The 23,104-nt window shown below is 37.5% G+C and overlaps 1 protein-coding gene across 8 annotated transcripts in view; it reads right to left on the minus strand.

Moving 5' to 3' along the window:
- INPP4B (inositol polyphosphate-4-phosphatase type II B) overlaps window positions 1-23,104 on the minus strand; it is a 333,154-nt gene that overhangs the window by 66,596 nt on the left and 243,454 nt on the right. For 7 of the 8 annotated variants that reach the window (XM_074823724.1, XM_074823728.1, XM_074823726.1 and 4 more), the window contains 4 exons: window positions 21,266-21,374; window positions 12,245-12,422; window positions 6,783-6,995; window positions 666-810 (listed from right to left, as the gene is read on the minus strand). In XM_074823724.1, the coding sequence (XP_074679825.1) occupies window positions 666-810; window positions 6,783-6,995; window positions 12,245-12,422; window positions 21,266-21,374 (645 nt within the window). The remainder of the gene's footprint in view (window positions 1-665; window positions 811-6,782; window positions 6,996-12,244; window positions 12,423-21,265; window positions 21,375-23,104) is intronic. The other variant, XM_074823723.1, reaches the window with a different exon arrangement.

Consider the following 23,104-nt stretch of genomic DNA (forward strand, 5'->3'; position numbering starts at 1 on the left):
ACTGGCACATCAGAAAGTCTGTCAGATTTATGAAGCAGATCTAATCTATGCTTAGAGAAAGCAACAAGGAATGTAGCCACAGAGGAAGGTCAGAAGGTTGGTGACAAGAACCTGCTGTGGACAAAGTTTTCTTCACATCATCTCATGGACTCACTCTACTTAGCCATCAGTATTGACATAGATCAACAACCGTATTTGGCAAAAAGGAATTTCAGCAAATCAGAAGACAGAAAAATCAGTATGTATCACTTCAGAAAAGTGGAAAGGTTTAGAGAACGACACTAAAACACAATGTTCACCTTTTCTTACAAGTTCCCTATGGGTTAGACACACTCCAATTTGTTTTCTCAAAACGGTATATTTAAGTAAAATCTAAAATAAATTAAACTACAGCAGCCTTCAAAGGAAAACATTGTGGTTTCAAAAGGTTTTCATTGTAGCACAAGAAATTGAACATGGCAAGCAGTTTGAACACACAACAGAGCTGTAATTTGATAAATAGCCATCCATCATTCAAGGCTACCACTGTGCAAAACCCTGCTATCAGCACTCTTGTCAAAGATACTATTGACTCTCCTCTGTATCATCTCTCTGTGACTTTTTCCATTTTTATTTACAGTATTCAATGATTTCTTTTTTTTTTTTTTTAAAAAAAGGTTGCTTACTACCTGTATGCAACAACTTGCAATCTGCTGCTGATGGGTCATTTTCACCCTCTTTAATGTGGCTGATGTTGTCTTTTTCAAGCAGTCTGTCCACCATGGCAATAACGCAGTTTAAACTCTTTCCCACATTGGCCCACACCCTGTCCTGAAAAGAGCATAATTATCACTGCACATTACTGAAGAAGAAAAAAAAAAAAAAAAAGAGACAATACTAACTTCTTATTAATACCTTAAAGTGGAGACAGATATATGCAAATTACTAGAAATATTAGGTGTCAACATATTACCATTTTTCTCATTCTTCAGTCTACTACCAACTTAAGCGTTTTTCATGAAGTTTTTTCCTGCAGTGTAAATGACTGAGCTGAAGTTGTTTGGATTTTTTAGACACTGGAAAACACATGTGCTTCAAACACACATGAAAACGCATGCAAAGCCTCAGGTCCAACCACAAGGAACTGAGCGGTTTGTCTATTTGAAATAATACAGTAAGAGAGTAGACATTCAAGGCCTTGCCAAATCAAATCTTGTGTGCAACTGCCAGTTTTGCCATAGTACTTGACAACCTCGTTTTGATAATTTAACATCCCCTCTATTTTATCACATCAGATACTCTGTTAAAACCAATGTAAAATTAAAGGACTAGAATTAAGAACTTGCTGTCATGACATGTTTATTAGGTAACACAATTTCAATTTCATTCTTCACCTCTCACGCAAACTGCAACCATCACACTTAGCTGAGTTTATAATAAATAGGAGAATTACAGAAGTAATAGAGTGATAGAAGAAATTCTGTATAAGCAGACAACAAAAGATATAATGTGTAGTCAAAGAAAGCTATTATGGAACAGAGATACAGAAAGGGTCCCTTCAGGTGCTGGATGCTGCAGAAATTGAAGTTCTTGCACCTACTTTTGTGGGGCTGAATAAGGAAAAGAAAGAAACCAAGCCATACAAGAAATGAGACTGTACACAGTGGGCTAGCAATCAGACTAAAACAAAAACATAACAAACCCACAAAACCCCCTCATGTATGTGTTTTAATGCTGAGTCATTTTGAAACTAATACAGAATAACCAGTTTTGCTTGAGGGTTAAAAATGGAAAGATAGTATCCTTGCTCTTCTTTCTACTTTATGATATAATAGCCAGAAGCATTATGTATATGTCAGGCCTTGAGGCATAAAAATGGAGTTGTAAAAGACAGCAAGAGAGAAGGTTAACAAAAACTGAAAACTCAGAGAAATACCATAGTTCCTTATAAACGGTAACACTCGGAAGTTGGGTGAAGGCAGAGTTAGAACTACTACTAAGGCAAATATTTAACCTAAGATTTATTTTTAAGTACATGCCACACTGCTTAGGCCATTACCCTGTCTAGAGGGATCTGATCTTTCTCTGCTTCCTTCACTTGTGGGCACAGCCTGTGACAAGCGGGCATCCTGCCCTGAGGGACATGACCCAGACCTGCAGACAGAAGCATGGACTTGCTGAATCTGTACAGCAACACAGATCCTCTCCTCCAGCTCCCCAGACCTGATTCCTGGAAAGATCTTGTAGGGCTGCCTTAAGGACAAGTGAGCATCTAGTGTTATAGGGGGATGCGGAAACTATGGTTTGATCCTCTCCCTAGATAAACCCATGCCTTAACCATACTACAAAAAAGGCTTTGTTGATTTACGAGAGGCAAGAAGCTGGTCACTCTCATGCAGAGCTGCATTTAATCCACAAGTTATTTTTAAGTACTGCATGTACAATGCAACGAGTGGAAATATCTGCACCTGTATGCATGAAATAAATCATTGGATACATAACTATGATATTCACATGCGTAGATGTACAATTTAAAGCCGAAGAAAGAGGACAGGTATAGACTGCTTCAAAAGTTTCATCCTGTATGTACCTCAAGCATGCCTGAAAAGCATTTAAAATATGAGTGAAATGATTGATTTCTACCACCCACAAGTATTATTTTTGGGAGAAGGATTCTATGAAGAGCAATAAAATACTGCAAATAGTAAAAATTCTGGCCCCAAATAGCTGCAAGTTTTAACAGAGAGTAGCAGCGAACTTCAGACTTTCTAGTCACTGAAGTTGCTGAGGTAAATGAACTGAAGTGGTTCAGTTGTGGCTGCAGCAATGAAATTTCCCTTTCCTCCCTCTGCTGGGGGAGTTTAATCCCAACACAAAGAGTGTTAAGCTCTTAATGAGCATCTGGAGTTACTGCACAAACAACACAAATATGAGCACTTGTTTCATTTTGGAAAGAACACTTTTCTCTTTTCAAACCAACTATTAACCCAGCATTGAGATGATGTCTATACAATATTCACACAAACATTCCCCGAGGGTTTAGAAGCAAAATTCATAAACATCTGTTGACAGAAACCTCACTCTTCTTATCATATATCTGGTTATTTTACATGGGCAAGTGAGAGGGATCAAGGGCCTATCCCACAGCTCTTTTCCCCCACATAGGAGGTTCCTGGGATTAGAAGCTATCCTTACAGGCAGATAGAAAAAGTAGATGTGTCTACTGTTCATTGAGATGTTATTCTGTCTGCATCAAAGATGGCCACGTTTTTCCAAGAGGGCTGCTGAAATTCTGCAGTTTGGTAAGAAAAATTCTTGAGTAAAAATGTAATTTCCAACCAATGATAATCAAGTGACTCTCTACTATTCTCCACAAGAAGAAATCCATCCATCATCACATTCTTTGTCATCCATTACAATTCTCATGATATTTTCCTGTTGCCTAGCACACTTTCCACCCACCTTTCACCTTCTTAAGTGGTCTATTTTCAATTTGCCTAAGAACCTCACAAGTGATCATTTTGCAGCATGTGCCAAGTTAAAGGACAAAATAGTCCTACAGCCTCTCAAGTAATCATTCTTATATTCCATACTGTTGTGTGAAAGAACAAGAGAAACAAGGTCTCTGGCTCCATCTTATTACTGCTTCTTTAAGCTCAAAAGTCAAGCCAGTGACAGGGAAGGTGGAAATCTGTAACTATGCTTGATCCCATTGGGACAAGGCAACAACACACCGACATCTACTTCTTCCAAATCTCAGAAGACATTTGGGACGTTAAGGAGACCCGGCACATGTGGATAGGTGTTGCTAGTTAGAAATAGCCATAGTTGTACTTCTCTTGCTGCCTCTGCTGTGGCACTGGCAGGCAGGCATGCGTACTCATAATGATCTCCATGAAAAGCTAGGCCTCGGCATCACAGAAAGCTGGGCACTTTTCTTAAGACATTTAAAAACAAACCTGTAAAATAATTCTCTTTCATCCACCCAATTCAGAAAAGGTAATTCATTTCCATCTTCTCTGAAAGTATCATTAAAAGGCAATACAGCTCCCTCATTTCAGAGGGAAGGAGTGGAAACTATTTTCCTGCCATTGCACCTGACTCTATGTCTTCCTCTTAAGCACTGCCGGACAGCAGAGCGCCAGAGGCTGTCTTTTTGTTTTTAAAGGATTCTCAGGCTTTCTGCATTCATTACAGAGCTATCTCTTGTCCTTCCACATCCACCACTACAGTTATGTGCTTTATTTGTGCCAGGTATGACACAGCAACTGCATTCCTCAGTGCTCTGAAGATGCTGTGTCTCCTTCATGTGGGTTAATAGCCATATATTACCATAAGGTCCTTTTGAGGTATGCTCACAGATAAAGCAAATATCTTAACTAATGGGCATAATTAACACCCTCTTGTGATGTGACAGTGCTTTGGAATGAAATACATGGCACACAGGTCAGTATTTCAGACCCGTGCCTGAGCACCATGTCAGTATTTGTACATAACTTATTGGAAATGCCATTTTATCTGTTCTTTGTAGCTCCAACCACGTTAAGTAGTCAGTCAGAAATGTAGAGCAGAAACAGCGCCAAGTGGCAACGTGCCCACCTTTTCTTGTATTATACATGACAACATGCTTTGTTCCCTCCTGCAGGGAGGTTCTAGGATAACAGAAGCAGCTAGCAAGACGAGAAGAGAGTATCTACCCAGAGGCAATCTAAAACTCTCAAGTTAAATATTTTTCCTTCAACAGTAACACTTTACTACTGCCTACGTGTAGTACACCAATATAAATGGCTCAATCCATACTGCTGTCACTTTGTGATGAATACTTGTACTTAGTATCAAAGAAGAGAGGTGGAACAGAGTATTGCTATTGAGAAGAAGGCTTTTTGGAAAACACTGGTCACTCACAGTGGAAGGGCACCCTGCATAGTCAAGAAATGGGGAATTATTCCTTAAAGATAAATTTGGATGTCAGGGATGGGAGTGGATCTCACCTAGTTTTTAAACACTGCCTTGAATTCACTTTCATGATGGTCGTGAAGTAATGCAGTCATCAAAAGTGGATGGAACAGGGTCAACTTAAAGAGTTGTTGGATGTCACTGATTTAGATTTCCAGCAAAACCAAAATTGAAATTCCCATTGTAAAATGCAACTCTAGTGCTTGATAATAGTGGGAAAAAGGAAAAAAAAAAAAAAACAACAACAAAGGAGGGTATAGTACTGTGCATACAAAGCAATATATCTCAAAGTTTTTTTCCATTATAGTGGACTTTCAGAGTAGATTAAGCATTTTTTCAAATTTTGTATGCATTTATTCTTTCTCTTCTCATCATTCTAATGACAATTTGATCATTAAAACTCACATTATTCATTACCTTCACTGACAGAAAGAACTGAAAAATAATAGAAGCCTAATCTTTCAAATTTAGAAAAAAAAAATTTCTCTATACTGTCTCAAGTTTGACAGTAACTCTGACTCAGTTTAACTGAGAAAATACTTGAAGATACACTTGATTTTAACCAAGCCAGTAATCTTCCTAATTCCGCAGAAAAAATCGATACACTTTAAACTAATGTGTTTATACGTTTTAACAGATGAAGACCAAGCACCTGGTAGAAATACATTTTTTAAAAAAAAATCAGTAATGAAATACAGTAAAGCTAGCTTCTCTGCAGAGACAGAAGTACTAAATTAAAATACAACTTGCACAAAAATGCCACTTTTCCAATGCAAAATTTCTCTCTTTTATCAAATATATTGTGACATTTATTTTTCTGAATGTTTCAGCAGCTGGAAACAAACATTTTGGCTTTCATTTCAAGGAAAGGAGAACCATTCCAGCCCCTCAGGTTGTTGAGATAACATGAAAAAGTGAATTCAAGGCTCTAAAACCAGAAGACAAATAAAAAAATGAGTTATTTATTTATTGTTTAAATCTCATGACTACTTAATGCATGGGGTTGGAGATAATTGTCTTTTCTCTAGAAGAAATATATTCTTCTTCCCTTATTTGCGGTATGGATAAAAATTACAGTTCAGGTGTAAGTACTGTAGCTCACACAAGTTATTAATTATTTACAATAGAGATTATAATATGCTGGCATCCTTTACATTTATGAGAATACAGTGATGAACTGAAAGTATGAGCCTGAACTGAATACAAATAGCTTGAGTTAAGGGTGTATGTAACAAAGAAGCAGATCTATTATGAACACATCCATCAAAATAATTAATTTACAAAATCTCAGCCATATAAATAATACAAATCTTTGAAAGATATGCTAAGAATATTTAAATCTAAAAGCCATGTTTGAATCTTTCATGCACTCTCAGACATCATCTAAGAACAGAGTCTAAGGGAAAACATCTCTGTTTTGCTGAGGCTTAATTCATGTGTATTTAAACTATTTATATTCAGCCTTGGGGCAGGGGAGGGAAGAATTTTCCCTCATAATAGCATATGCTGTTCCAGTCTCCTTAAATCTGCCTAACTAGCAAAAAGAACTCAAGTAAGAGCAAAGAAAGACTCTTTTCCTGCCTGGGCAAAAAGATATTCATCACCCTCACTGTTACATGCACACAAGCAGTCACACAGAAGCACACTGTACGTCGAAAAATTTTTTCAAGTTAGTTTCAAAATATACAATGCATCTGAAAAATATTACTTGACAGTTTTGCACTCCTTTCTGTCCCCCATCTCTTCCCCCCAGTAACATGTGACAAGGACACTTACAGCTTGTATTTGTTTATGCTGATTTGTAGGGTTTGGGATTGAATACCAACCAAGAGTTTTTGACTACTTACCCATTCTTCCTCATCATACTCAGAATGATGGGGTATAGAGTCTTGCCTTTTAATCTGAGAAGGATGATCCTGATGCTGTAAATCATCCCCCTCTTCTGCAGTGTTTCTAGGCACAGCTGGTTTCTTGAGGACACAGCCAGGCCGGGCTGTGTATAGTGCTAAAAGGGCACTTCTGACCAGCTGATCCTTAAATGCATGCACAAATAACTCTGTCTAGAAAAAAAAAAAAAATGAATGAAAAGGTTAGACTAAAGAATGCAATACTGCAACATAGCTATTATAACACTGAATTACCCTTAGGCAGAGTGGATATTTGTTTCAGGCTGGCCTGAGGGGTGGAAAATGAAGTAGATCAACAAACAATGAGGAACAATTCAAGGGTTCTAGGGACATCATCACATTCTACAATCCCAGTGTTCTAAGGATTAACACAGAAGTACAGTGTCTGTCACAGAGATCATAATTTTTTCACACAACTCTATTTTATTCAAGTTCCACATTTTGCCTGCAGAGCCTCTACAAGAACCAGTTCCAAAAGTAACTACAACTGCCCAATAATTTCCGACTAAGCGTCAGATAAAACGTGATTAACAAATTTAAGGATCTTCTTAAATAAAAACACACCACTCTACAGTGCTGATACTGCAGTATCTGCAAAAGCAGTGTTTCCAGAGATAAATGTTGGTACCTGTTGGTATCAACCCAGATATGGCACGTAATGACACTTGATTTTTAGCTTTATTTTATTTAAAGAACGGAAACCTTGACGTAGTTTTTCCAGGCTCTTTGAAGATGTTATTCAATCACTATCATTTTTCTAAATCCTTCTTGTTGACTGTGACATTTGGAAGTTTTCTGTACTTTTAAAATCCTCCACCCCCCCTGCATTATTTATCTCCCTTCCATCCCAACAAGAAAATGCTTTCTGCATATGGTCTGTAGCATCTAGACTGTCTCCACGTAAGAGCACTTGCTGTTGCCACCAGCCTGCCACACATGGCCATCTCCTGACATCACACACAACATGTGGCCCTACCTCTGCTACTCTTCTTACTTAGGAGGCTGGTCTGTTTGCCTCATCGGTTGACACAACTTGTTGAACAGGAGAGGGTGAGGTGCAAGGACATGTCTCCTTTCACTACAGGGCGGTAACCACTAGCAAAGCCACAGTGACAGACAGCTGGGGGGAGTCACAACTTTGGTTACTTCATTCAACACCTGTCAGAGCAGGGAGAGCATGCACCCTGCGCTATACCACAGCACAATTACCTGAATTTATTTATCCCAGGTCAGTGGGATTTAGTTACCTTCCTATTTACCCAGAACATAGCGGATTGTCATGTGCAGATTCAGATGCTGAACTGCCTTTGTGCGCACAATCTTAATTAAACAGGCATGCAGGAAAGTGTGTAGATAAGAGTCAGAGCGACCAGCCTGAACAAGCACTCACACAAAGCTAGGAAATAATAGAAATAAAGGTTGCCCAGCCAAGCTTCATTCAGTCCTTTCATGCTTATGCAAAACCTGGAGGAGAAGTGGCAAAAAACCCCAAACCAAGCACGTTTCAAGTGTCAGCATCTATCTTCCTAGAAATCTTTCTCCCAGTTTCTGCACTTCTTACTTCTGTTCTTAACCCATCCCTTTCTGCTAGTACTTACTCCCCTTTTGTATGCCTCTACTCCTGTTCAACTTATTTTTCTGTCTTTCCTGCCCCAGTACCCCCTCAAAAGTTTACTGATATTTAGGCCACAATGCTCTAAATAATCGATGGTTTTCTTAAAGCTCCAGCTGCTGGGTTAGGTACCTGCTTGAGAAGTTTCTGCTTTTTCCCATTTTCACGATGATCCTTAATGGCTGCACATAGAGAGATTGAAACATTGCCACAACTAAAACACAAAAGTCTTAAAAATAAGAACCTTAGGGATATCTAAGCTGTTATATTTTTTTAAGCCAACATCAGGACTTTTTAAATCAACATTAGACCTGATTTAGGATTATTTAGTGATTTGGCTTTGCAACACTATTCATCTCCCTGGCAATTTTACCAGACCAATGCTGTCTCCTCCTTACTAACTTGGTGCCTGAGGGAAAGGGTGCTTAAACAAAGACAGGGTTTTTTTATATGCAGCCCTTCAGGACTGCCTCGTGGTAGTCCTGAATTGCACTATAGGACAATTTCAGTTTTCTACATTTCCAGCCTCCACATGGTGCATGCTCAGTGAATAGGTAGTCTTTGGGCAACATTGCTAGCAAACTCTGCCAATCTTCGATAAAGAAGAGGCAAAGTGAGACTTGTGGAGTTGTCTTTTCTTGCATGATAAGAGCAGAGCTCCTCTTCTACAGTTCCATATCAAGAGAATCCAAACTACTTTACTTGTCTGTCCTTAGAAATGACATCATCATGGTTTTGCTGAGGTTTTGTACCACCCCTCCTCCTCAAAGTCTGCTTGAGATGATTTCAGGTCTCAGCATCAGGCATTGTAGACTCATAAAAGCTTTAAATTTCAGAAAATTCTAAGCATTGGACAACTTGAAGTAAGGAATGACCACTACGACTGCAATGTATATTAGGGAATTATCTGAAAAGTTTAAGTAATTTAATCTAATATAAATATTTTATAGGGAAAATTCATTTTAAAAAGCAAACTGGCATGGAAACGAACCTCAATTTTTTCATATAGAGACTAAAATGCTTCTGTAATTAAATTCTGTTCAGGGATTCCATTGGTTTAACAACAATCTACATTTTAACTGCATTTTCTTACAGCTCAGTACAGCTAAATTTGCAGAACATCACTATTTATAAAATTGTATTGAAATCACAAAACGAGTCTATACAAAGAAATGAAAACTTTGCAAATTCTTTTAGATACTTGACTAAAGAATATTTCTGCAAACAAAGATAGGCATAGCTGGAAAATGAATTTATCAAGCCTTCTGCAAGCTGCAAATGCTGATACACTTGTCAACAGCTAAAGGCTTCCTTAATCAATTAACAGAAAGTGTTGATAAAAGGTTAGTCTCAGGGAAACACTACAGTAATTGCAAATCATATATGGAGAAGTAAGACCATGCTTAATATGAGAAAATAAGCTCAATTTAAGAAGCAGCAGTGGAATTATTTGATTTAATTTTCCACTTTCAATGCATGCAGACAGTCTTTCCATTTCTAACATAAATACTTAACACATTATTGATAGCTCAGATATACTCACTGCTACCTAATGTTTTTAGAAAGAATTATTCTATACATCAAGCTTAACATTATCTTAAAATAAAAAGTGATATGCTTTTTAATAAACTTGAGGAATTTAATCACCAGGCAAATCATTTTTATGACTACTTCAAACAGCTGTTTAATTTCTAAATTTCTATCAAGTTAAAATGCAAGAAAGGATTTCTTTTTTACATATAAAAAGTATACAAAAGGTGGGAGAACAGAGGCACCTCATATGCCTCAAGAACACAGGCAGACATCATGTAATTCTATTCAGAAGAGCATGCCAACCTATCAAGCCCCCTATCAGGGACACTGTTACTCTTGGTTCTCCCATACTGTACCAGACTATATAGACAGGTTATCTCAGGGTATTGAGATGATGTTTTGTATTAACCATGAGGGATCTAATTGCAGCACCATGTGGGTTCACTCTATTTGAGATTTTGAAACTTATTATCACCTTTCCCTGAAGTTGTTTCTTGGTCTTTCCTTTCCTCCGCAACTCTCTTCCCTTCTTTACAAGCAGCTGTTCCTCCACACTACCTTCCTCAGCAATGGGCTCTTTCTTGATTATTATATTCTGAGATAAATTTGGGAATAGATAGGGAAGCAGGTATTCATGCAGCAGTTGTTCAGACAACTGGATTCATCTCTATCAAGCAAAAGGTGAAGGCTAGGTAGAAACTATAGGCTGTCAGGTGGACTACACTGGATGATCTGGGAAGTTGTGCTCATATACTAACCAGTAATTTAATCCTGGCCCTGGAAACTTGATATGTACATATAAAATTAAATCACCAGCTGTAAATTTCAAATATCTGTGACTTTTCCAAACTGAAGGGATTGTCTTTTTTGGCCCTTTTGTGCAGCCAGACTCCCAACAGGCCGTGGTTCAAACAGTGGGTTAGGATCACAGCCGCCTGCAGCCACTCTGAAATCGTTCACTCCACCTGCCCAGACAGGCAAAGGTGGGAAGGGCAAAGCAAATGGCTATAGCTAACATACAAATTCCTTAGCAACCAGGTCTTGAATCTTCAGAACAAACACTTCTTTGTTTGATTTGCTTTACTTGTACATGCACATTTCTTTGAACTAACCACTAATAAAGCAGCTCCACTTTTTCTACGGGCAGCTAAAAATGGCCTCCTTCATACTACATGGAAAGGTACACTGTAATTGTCATCAAAACCCCCTGAATTCGTCCCTTTCATTTCCAGGCTGAATTCTACTTTCCTGTATTATCCCCAACATTCACAGCAACCCCAATGTTCTCAGAGTTACTGTGGATTTACACATGTGTAACAGAGAGCAACGTTTATCTCCCCTGTGGCTCCAATGCAATGCCTTCACAGTATGTGGCTAAGCTCAATATTCAGATTTGAAATTCTCCCATTGAACGATGTACTGCTGGGATAATAGTGCTCAACAGACCACAGGGGTTGCCACTTCCCAATAGCTGAAGATATATTGAAATGGTTATTGATAGTGTTATTAAGCCATATTGAGAACACATTACAGAAGGTATGGCCCATGAAGCGATGGGAAACTTTTTTCCAACCCCTCTGGTCATAGCTATAGTGCTTAATATTTTTACAGGATAACATATGCTTAAAAGTACTTCAGACTTCAGCTAATCTCCACTATCACTCTGTGAGACAGGTGGAAAATATTATCTTTCTTAATTTAGAGCTAAAGAAACTAAGATGAGCAGGAGCCTACAGCTACAGAGGAATATAATAGGAGAAAGAGGATTAAAATTTGAGACCTCCTGGTGCCAACTTCCTAGCTTCTCCTTCCAGACTGCATCACCATTTCTGATCATGCTATTATTCTAAACCTTATGCACAAACCTGGCTTGAACTACCTCCCACAAGCAGCAGTTTGAAGTATCACAGAAAGAGAAATAAAATAACCGTTTATCATACCACAAAATTATTTACAATAATCTGTTTTTGATAAACCCCAGTATGTGGCCACTAGAGGATAACAAAGACACATGAAATTAAATTAATTATACTTTCAAATAAAGACAACCTTCATAGATTTCATTAATTTTCTACATGGAAAGCCTACAGAAATGCTAAACACTATTCTTTTTCTGATAGCAACATTTTGAAGCTTATTTTAGCAGAGCTTATTTAACATTTCCTGATGTTATGAAAGCAAATTTATGCAGAAAAAAACCCAGCAGTTAGAGACTTGGTTATTCCATTTTCCATTGCAGTTAAGATTTGAATCTTACTTTTTCTGAAAGCATCTTTAAAGAATTCTTCAAGCTGTCTGGAGAATGCTGGCTTGCAGAATTTAGCAGCAGGTCTGCATGGCTTGATATGAGAGGTTGTAGATGATTGATGTTGCTGAGAACTTCTTTTGCCTTGGCTGTGTTTTCAGGTGAATAGTAAATACACTGATATCCAGTACTGTAATAACAGAGAAAGAGTCACATAATGTCAAAATCATTTCTGCTATTAATAACAATGCTTAATGTGCTAAAATTCTTACCACTAGTTTTGCAAAAAATGAGATACCTGAGCTTTACTGATATCATTGAAATTCTCCTTTAAGGGTAAAAACAAATCCTTGCTTGAACAGTAGAGGGCAACAGACTGCTCGCCACCAAACACTCCAAGTAGTACTGTTCAATCTAATCATCCCTTTGAGTGATTGATCTTAACATAAGAAAACCAGATTTTTATTTATTTATTTTTGAAAAAGTAATTCTGGATAAATGAGAGGTTTGACCAGGTCAGGTAATAATCACAAAGAACATAAGGCTCCTTATTTTTCCAGCTGAATTCCCCATCACATTATTAACTACCTCACTAAGTCTTTCACAATGAGCCATTAATGTTTAATTGATCAGTGGCCCACACTATGTTTTGATTAGCATCAGTGATGTCCAGGAAGTGGTGATAACCAGAGTTATCCCCAATAAAAACCATGTGTCTAATTTGCAAGAAAAGACACAGAATTGGGGTGTGGGAGTTAATTACTACAAAACCACACAAATGCATACTGCAAATTTCCTACTTCCCTTTTAACTGTTCACAAACTACTGAAATTCTTTTGCATGACTTCTTTTCCTATCCCTCATTTTTTCCCCCAACATTTACTAATTTTGCAATATCCTTTTACACCATTACTCCAAAATATCATTTTAGACAGCATGCATACACATACTGGTTCTTCACTTTAGTATACACCTCCCCACCTAAAACTCTTGTACTTAATACTTCCCTTTATAAAGCCCTGCTTCAATGGTTCAGAAAAACTAACCAAATCTTTTGCAGTTTCAGATTAAACTATAAAGTTAACACAGGAAAAAATGTAACCAAGCAACTCCTGGAACATTATACATGCCACAGCAACGTACATACTACTCCCCGGTTTGTTCTGTATGTATCTCCCTTCTTTTGTGTCTTTTCATCATACATCCTTCAGTCTCTTCCACCCTTTCCCCACTGATTTAATTTTTTTCTTAATTTCACATGTCAAGACCTGAATTTTGACACTCGTGCAATCCTTTGAACTTCACGCATTGCTTTTCATTTCAGTCTTTTTCCAGATCTCTTCACTCCCCCATTTCCCCTTTGTGTCTTCTAGTGTCCCTTCCAGTTCCTCCTCATTAGTTTTCTACAAATTAGAAATTAAATTTAATTCAATAAAGGACACATGCAACACACATTCAGAAGTCCAAATGAAGTCACTTCCATAAAACTTAGAAGGCTTAAGTCTTTTGGCAAATAAGGATAGATTCAAGCAGTCTTAAAATTAAGCCTCTTGCTTAGATATTTTGCTCAGTTACAGTCCCAAATTCCACAATTCCTCATCCTATTTTTCCGTCCTTCAACAGTGTCTCCATTTTTAGATACAATTCTTTGTAGAGGCAGTCAGGATGAATGGCATCTGAGCCAGTGAAGTTTTGCCACGATCAGTCATGCTACCAGCCACATCAAAATTACTATGCGCCTCCAATTTGCAGTCTACTATATGACTTGCTAGACTGTTGAGTGCAGAGATCAGAATTCTGAATATTTTAACAAAATTAATTGTATAAACTGTCTCTCCTAATGAATTGGGCAAAAAAGTCCCCGTCCCTCTGAGAAATGAGGAAACGGTCACAGCTCTGTCTTCAACGTGGCAACACTGTTAGTGAAATGAATGTCCGAAGTTAGATCTATCTCTACATTCACTGCAACTCTCAAGTTGTCAGACTCAGTAGACAGGGCAGGGACAAAGAGTAATAGCCTATGTTAATTGTAGTGAAGACATAGTCTTAAAAGTCTTGGTACTTCACAGCACTGAATAATCTTCTCTAATTCCCCTTCAGGCTTCTCCCTCCCTTTATCAAACAGTCCTTTTGCAGGCTGAACTGGGCTAACATTGTTATCAAGCTCACCATGCACATACTCCTTTCTGGGATTCCCCTCAACCTTTAATTCCCAGATCATTTCCACTGATCTCCCACAGCTCTAAGCTTCACTGAATATTACAGCAGCAAAGCCACAGACAATGCTGTAAGAAAGGAAAGAGGGAAGAGAGATACTAAACCTGTGGGTAGTTCTCATTCTAATAAAGTCAATCATAGCTTTTAAATAAAGGAAATAGTGAAGAGAGAATGACTCTTTCCCCAGAATGAAGTGCTCTATCAGACCTCATTATTTGGCTAATTTTAAACATTTCCTGAACCCCTGGAAAGCATGAGATTACTCAACATATTCAGTTTCTTTCAGAATTTGAGGGCAACTTCCCCCCTCCCCTCAAAAAAGGGCGTAATTATTTTTCAGAAGCAACATGTTTGGGAGTATCTGAAGTTTCTAATTGTTGTGTCTCAACACTGTTGCATCTAAGACTAACCTGAGATTCTGTGGCTTTACCATTCATGAAAATACATTACTACTTCCAATTCACTGAAATATGTTTCCTTATAAATAAATATTTTTAGAGCTTGCTGCCGCATATATCTACGGTATATAAGTAGTATTACTTAAAGGAAGCAGCTGCCAATAGAACATATAGAGTAACTTTTCACAGGTATCCTAATGCAGAAACTAGATGAAGGGAATTACGAGTAAGAAGAAACTTTTGCATTAGGGCAAAGGCCACATGGGTAGGTCCAGTGTGGGAAATCAGCAGTGATATGAAAACCTACCTTTGATATGTAAAATATATTTTTAGTCATGTACTTTTTGAAAAACTCTATAATAATGTCTTCTGGGTTAAGTTTCAAAGCTTTCACTAAGCATATAAAATTACACTCAATCATTTCCATATATTGACACCATCATTAACTATGTACACATGACTGTCAGTGGTCATTTGAGTTTTCAAATTGCTTTAATGACATTGTCATGTAATTTGAATAAACATTACATTGACTACATCTGCCATTTTAACCCTAAATTAACAAAGTTTTTGCCTGAGAATAAATACTGCAATATGCTAAGTGTCTAATTTTTAACAACACTCCGAGTAACTCCACTCCTGCTGTTAACCGAATAATTTGTGTGACTGAGTTAAATTGTCACCATCTGGGACTGGTTTAAAATCTTTCAACAATGAACATTTGACCTCGCATTTTTCACAGTCAAAACTGCAGACATTAACATCAGAATACAGTTAAAGTATACACAGGAAGAAAATCTACCTCCAGATAACCTCGAGCTTATGTACAGTACTGAAGATACCAATTCAGTGGTTTATTTATGCATCACATGTATTCTGTCTAAAGTGGGAATTTATGATCAAAAATAAATTGCTACATAAAAAAACCTCAGGACAATTCACCACTTCTGGAAATGAAACTAAATCATATGATCAGTGCTGAGGTTTTGAAAACAGGCCTGACAGAGATCAGAAGTTCGACTTAATTTTTTTTAATTCCTTAAGATTCTCTTGCAAACCTGGAAATTCTAACTTTGAATACTGAGGAAAATTAAATTATGTTATTAGTTCTGTCTAATCTATTTTATGAAGTCGAAATCTCCATGAATCTTTATCTTCAAGCAATGGCTAAGGCTGTATGCACAGACCTTCTCTTGCTGCTCTTCTATTTCCTCTTAATTCCTAACTGACCCTTGGAATATGTCTACATCAATGTATTAGCTGGTAACGGAACATGAGTTTCAGTGAAAAGAAAGGTCAAGATGCCCTTCAGCAGCCCTCTAGAGACCCAAGTAGGACAGATACCACAGTGGCATAGGCGAATCTCATAGTGAATCTTCTAGGAAGACTCACTCCAGAAAGGTTGAATGCCTAGGTAAAGCTGTCCACAGTTCTTCAAATTAAATTTAGAGTATCTTTCCACCAGTGTAAAGATGCAAGTAGCCTTTAACATAGGGGTGAATCTTATGCAGGGTAACTGAGCATGGTTCTTTTCAGAAGAAAAAAGGGCATTGTGCCTTAACACAAGCCTGAGCTAAATGATGCCTTTCAGTGGAGCCTTTCGGCAAAGTCACAGATCCACTCTCCTTGAGTCATGTAGGTGGAAGAGTTTCTTGCTCTCCAAAACATATGATCCTTTCTAACCTTCACATGCAAAGCTCCCTCAACTCCTCCTTCCTTTCTTTTTCTAGCCCTAGTCCCCTTTCTTTTCAGACAATTCTGCCCATAGAGCCTAGAAAATACTGTGATGAGATTTTTATATCTCCACGAATAGCACAAAATTTGGCAGTTTCTCAGCTAAATTTCCAACATCCGTAATATATTGATTTTATGGCCAGTGGAAAAAGTGTTCATCTCCATGAAGTCTCATCTCTCTCTCACACACACAGAGATACACACACACACGCAAAAAAGGGGAAAGTGAGCCAAGAATAACATCTCTATGAAAAGTGCTACGCATGACAGGCTGTGGTTTCCCTTTGAGAATAAAGGTTACAATTAGATCAAACACATATCATTATTATTTCAATATCATCAGGATTTTCTGTGAAACAGTACCGTTTCCAGTTCCTCAGAGAATGGAAATGGGTTGAAGGTTATGAAACTCAGGCAATAGGAACCCTGGAGATCTCAGCATTAATAAAATGTCTGGTAAGGAGTATGTTAGTGAAGGAACACACCTCACACCTTGGCCAAAAATCTAGGCCTTGTCAAACAAAAAAGGGTCCTTTTAGACAGTTCAAACCCAAATTAAATTATTATGGCTTAAAAAAAAAAAAAACCCCAACCACGGAAAGTCCTTTTCAGCACTATTCCAGCTTTAAGATTGTGCTAATTTAAAAGAGGATCATTTCTAAGGACTTGCTAGAAATGGTGTACAAAACCATAGTGAACCACAGCACCTAATGCAGCTTGTGGGACAGCTCTGTTTTTCTTGATGGTTAGTACTGGGGCATTAAAAACCTTGTAATCATAAGACTATGTGTTTTGGCTAAAACAGAGATCATCAAATTAGATTTTAAATAAGAAAAAAAGTCCTTGGTGTACCTTGAAAGTGATTTATGAATATTTCAAGCAGTGAGGCATAACTTACAGAATGACTGCCTTAAACGTTCCTGCACAGCTGAGCTCTAAAAATAATAATTTGCTATGCCATCTAGACTGATAAGAAGACAAGCCCTTCCATTTGCTGGAAGGAGAAGTAATCTATACTAGCAGGCCAATAGAAGACTGAATCTGACCAACTGATTTACTTCCTGTATTAGCTAGAAATAAGGAAGGAAAACATAAAAAGAACAAGCCAATACAGCATCATGAAAAAAATTTCTAAAATAAATGTGTATCATACACAGCTAATTAATATTCTGCAATGATTTAGCATATCTTAATCATCACACTTCAATTACTTGAATTTAAATGCTATCATGCCTTAACAATATTTTAAAAGCATCCATTGTTCTTACTGGTCTTATGAAGTTCACTACTAGCTACTAAAGGGACAGACAGACTAGGGTCATGCCTTATAGAGATGCCTGATGTTTGTAGTGGTAAAGCATTTTATGTCTCTCTTTGTTGCAGATAAAGAACAGTACAGATTGTGAATGGGTTATAAAACAATGGACCTGGCTTCAGATCACATACCACTAAGTCTTTTTCTCCCTCTTGTTTTTAGTAAATTTTTAGAAATTTACCAATTTTTTTAATACAAATTGCTTGGTGGTAACAAATGAGAGAAAAATTGCAAAAATACTGCATTTTTTATAATTATTATTATACAATACCTTCCCCTCTTTTGTCTGCACAAAAATGTATATTCTATGTAATTGAAAATATGCCAGACCTATCTTCAGATACACATTTTCCACATTCCTCTGTTTGATAAACTTTCAAGAAACATATGTTTCACTGTTGTTTTGATTTGGCAATTGCAGATGCAATTATGCACTTGCAAAGTGGGGTATAACCTTGCTACCAGTTAACAGTTCCTCGTCTGTTAATTCCACAAGTATAGGTTTGAGCAAGGAATATTTTGTGATATATTGACACTGTTGAATATTTCAATAAACTGTTCTAATAATCAGCCTGAAGGTCAAAAGCATGCAAGGCATTCTGTCATGTGCACTAACAATGTCTTGAAAGCTACTGGAATTGGCTTGAGAAATAATCTCTTCCCGCATCTTCCTCTAGGTCTTCAGCTCAGTTATAGCCTAGAGGCAATGGCTGCTAAATCTGCATTTGTTTCTGTTAATTTTATATTCTGACTGATATCTCAAGGTGTCACTTCTTCCTTCAACCAAATCTTCAGAAAAGCTGTTCCCATTGTAAAACAGAAAATTTAAATTGTAAAAGCTGCCCCTGGAAATTCTATGTCTCCTCAAAGCATCCTCATGCAGTTAAATGAACAGGTGCATACAAAATAAAGGTGTCATTGCCTCAGTGAAAGAAATTAATCTGTGGTAAGAATGAGAATGGTCCTTTCATGTATCTATTTAAAGTAAACCCACTCTTGAATATTCAAATAAGTGAGATGATATTCAGAGCTTGCTTTCTCCTGTCTTTCAACTTGCACAAGTTCTAGCTGAATTAAAAAAAAACAACACGTGGAAATTTCTCTGAGCTGCCCTCAAAGACAGAAGGCAAGATGAATTTTGGAGGCTTCTCCTTTCTACTTTGTGAGAATTCATACGCTAAGTGACCCTTTCTTCAGGTTGGTTAAGTGATTGGCTAAAAACTGCAGTCCCCTGTTTTCAGTGCTCAAACTTCAGTTTGTTAGCCTGACTCAGGCTCTTTATTTAGGAAGAGACTGACAGGACAGTAACATAGCTACCCTAGTTATATCATCCTAAAGACAGGCTTTTGCTCCTCCAGGGGAATGAAGAAAGACAAAGAAAACTGCACTGTCAGAGTAAAGGTCCAGTATCCAGTCCTTGAAAGTCACCAAAACACAGGTGCTTCTCAGGGATGCAGAATAGTCTAAGAAGAAGGGCACGTATGAGGTGATGCGTAGGCACTTAGAAATAGACATGAAATTCATTGATAAAACCTGCACAAAGCTTTATCCAGTGCTCCTGAGCACAATCCTCTATCAACAGAGGTCTACATGGTTGAGTCAGTGAAATAAGAGCAAATGAAAATGAGAAGAGGTTATGCTGCACTGAGTATCCTTTGCTGTTCTAGCCTTTTGACATGTAACATTGCACAGGATACAAAGAAAGGAGTCTAGCCCATCATCTTCTCCTCTCCACTGTTATGGGCAACTAAGAAACAACAGCATTGTCTATTCATTCTTATGAGATACTGCAATATGTGTTCTCCCAGGAAGAACTCAAGAAAGACTAGGTCTCTTCCCTAAAAGGCATTTTCCCTTTTTTTCTCCAATGAAGAGAAATCACAGGTAATAATTTCAAGTTTGTCTCACAGCTATCGTCCTTTTTGGGAAATCACATTCTGCCAACGTGGCATCCTGCAGGACCGTGCGAGTGAGAAATGCTTCATTTACTGAAAGCTGAACACTGTGAGAACTGGAACCGCAAAGTTCTTTCTATCACTTACAACTTTAACATCTTCTTATGAAACTTAATAAAAACCTGTTAAATCTTATTACAACTATATTAATCAGATAGTTAAGTAGCAGATACTTTAAGAAATGTCTTTAGAACATTTTCTTCATCAGGAAACATGTACTTCATAGGTCTCCATATCATGGGGATAAAGCTGCCTATACCAGTCTGCTGACAGCAGAATAGGTACCTACTGTTAACACAAAGTCCATTCATGGGTCTCGTGACCAATGATATTTGTGTTTCACTGGCAAGTTTTGTCACCAGAGGTGGCCAGGGAAATGAAAGATTTTAGAAGATTTAATAGGTTTTTTATGTCATGCCAGTGCAAACAGAAAAAATAATAATACAGTTTTCAAAGCAAGTATTTCTGCTGGTTTTCATTTGGCTTTAGCATTGATGCCAACTTCTAGTCAACCTAGAAGTCAACAGTAGATTTTATCATTTCTCCTTTTATTGTTTATGAAAATGTACCTACGAAACTTTTTTGAGCACGGAATAGAATGGAGTTCATTTTCTGTGGTGCGTCGCGATGGTTTAGATTAGCGTACATACAGTACTTCCTGCATTGCCTTTCGAATGCTGTACCACTGACTGCACGGGGTTGGCACAGTTAGTCCAAGCGCTCAGCAGTCACAACTCTGGGTGCTGCCAGTGACAGCTGTGGCTGCTGGAAACTTCTTAACAGCCGTAGCAACAAACACAAATATGTACAATTCTTAGTTAGCAAAGTATGCAACTAACACTTCTGTACATGATCAGTGGTTAGCAAAGCATCTGACTACAGCAATAAACTAAACACTAGTTAAGGCCTTTATCTTTGCTTAGTCTCATTTTGGCTTTCTAAAGAGTAAGAAAAAGAGTAGTTTCCTATTTACTTCACGGGCATGCTAAAGCCATTTTTTTTTTTCCACATATGCCCAGGGCTGTCAGCAGTGAAGAAGCTACCTTAAGCTACTGTTTCTTTATTGAAAAATTGTCTATAGCTGCTTTCCACTTAGCACAAGAACTACCAAAGAGATATCTCATCTCAACAGCACTGATATTGCTCAAGCTTCCTGAAATATGGGAAGAATTCACAATTTTGAGTCTGTGTTCAAAATAGGTCTTGACACTAAAAGTAAACTGTGCTTCAATTTTGCAGTCCAGCAAAGCAGGGGAGATAAAGAAAACATTTTATGAATGCATCCTTGTCCAGTCCTACTAGATTTTAATCTTTCATGCATTCAGCAGGGTAAACTCTTTTGTTACTGAGTGAGCTCTTAACATTTTAATGCAACTTTAATGACATTTTCTTAGCTACTTACAAAAATACTTACTTTCGTCTTTCTGCCTCAAATTTACTCAGTAGTTTTCGGAGACCACCATTCTTAAACCCTTGGAAATGTGCTGCCGGGGCTCCCACGGTGATGACATCGTACAGAGCATCTAGAACAGGAACAGACAAGCACAGAGATTTGAATGCACCTATGCCCAAGGTATGGAAACACTACGATATCTACTTCACAAGATGTGAGGACAACAAGTCTACATTATTTCCAAGGAGTAATCAAGAATCTGTGTCTCAAGCAGGCCCAAGGGCTAATCAATCTTCCCATACAGCCACCTGTATACCTTAGAAAGTTTATCTGATTTATTGCTACATCTAAATTATATGCCGCAATGTAGAACAATATTCTAGCTCTGCAGTTTACAAAGCTGCCAAGTAAATTGGCCCTTTGTGTACTTCACTTTATTGCCCCTTCCATTATTTAACTTGTAGTCATGTTGAGATGCATAGATTCATGCATTTTAGAGTCGAAAGAGACCATTATGATGGAATAGTCTGACTGCCTGAATAATACAGGCTACAGAATTACAGCTGATTCCTGCATCAAGCTTATGTCTTCTGGTTGAGTGAAGGCATATCTTCTTTTTTTTTTTTTAAAAAAAAAAAAAAGACATCTAATCTTGATTTAAAGATTTCAAGTGACAGTGACAATCACTGCATTCCCAGAGAAGTTGCTCCAATGATTAATCAGACTAGTAAAAATCTCCATTTCTTTTTTAGTTTGAATTTGTTTAGCTTCCACTTTCAGATATAATTACCTGTTTAATGACAAACTGAAGAGCCCTCTTCTATGACATATGCTTACTTTTTGTATATGCTTATAAACACAGAGCAGGTCAGTTGTTTTCACCTGAAAAGCTACCAGAATGGGAAATACACCATACTATTGAAATTCTTGCCGAGACAACAAACTGTTGTTATTCTCTGTATGTACATGATGTCTTGCGACATATGGGATGAACTTTTTCTATGGATGTATGCTTACAGAACTGGAAATGGAACATCTTTTTAAAAACAGCCTCTCATTTTGTGCCTGTGATTGACTGTCAGTGCAGAGATGAAGATTTAATTACATCGCAAACCACAATAATTATTCCTTCAAAGTCTAAATTTACATTTGTAGAATTTACGTTTGCACTAAGCAGTACCTGTTTTGTGCACAAGCTTATTGGAGGTATAAAAACACAGGTCAGAATGCCTCATTCTTAAAATGTATTTCTAAAGGAAACAGAGGATTTTTTTGTGTGAACTATTTTATTCATCAAGGAAGCTTTCCATGTAAATGAAAACCTAATCCTCGCCTAAAATAGAACCTTTCTTGCATTCTGATGATAAATATCCCTAGAAGCAAGAACACTGTAAAAGTGCTTCACAGTTAATGAACTATGTTTTACTTCCAGAGCTGAATCTCAAAGCATATTCGCTCAAATTGATTTGGACTCTAATGAATTGTTGACTCCTCAATAAAAGGAGAAGTGACATAATTTCATTAGCCTAAGGTGAGCTTCAAGATTCTTAAATAGCTCATTCTTTCAGGTCTTCACAGAGGTTTATCCATAATACATAAACTTGGGCTATTAGAACTCCATCAGTACTTGACAATAAGTAGTTCTATCACTTAAAACATCAGTGGCTTGAAACCAAAATAAGAGATGAACCCATCAGGTTAACTGAATAATGGTTTCTGAATATGTTTAGAGATAACTCATGAAACTACAGGAAAGCGTTTAAAAGACTAAACCCTAATGCTTTTTCCAACTCTGTTTTAAAAACTAGATAGTGACCCTGCTTATAGCTACTTTGGGGGTGATTTACCCAGAAAGAAGCT

Source organism: Strix aluco, chromosome 4, assembly GCF_031877795.1.
Source record: "Strix aluco isolate bStrAlu1 chromosome 4, bStrAlu1.hap1, whole genome shotgun sequence".
NCBI lineage: Eukaryota > Metazoa > Chordata > Aves > Strigiformes > Strigidae > Strix > Strix aluco.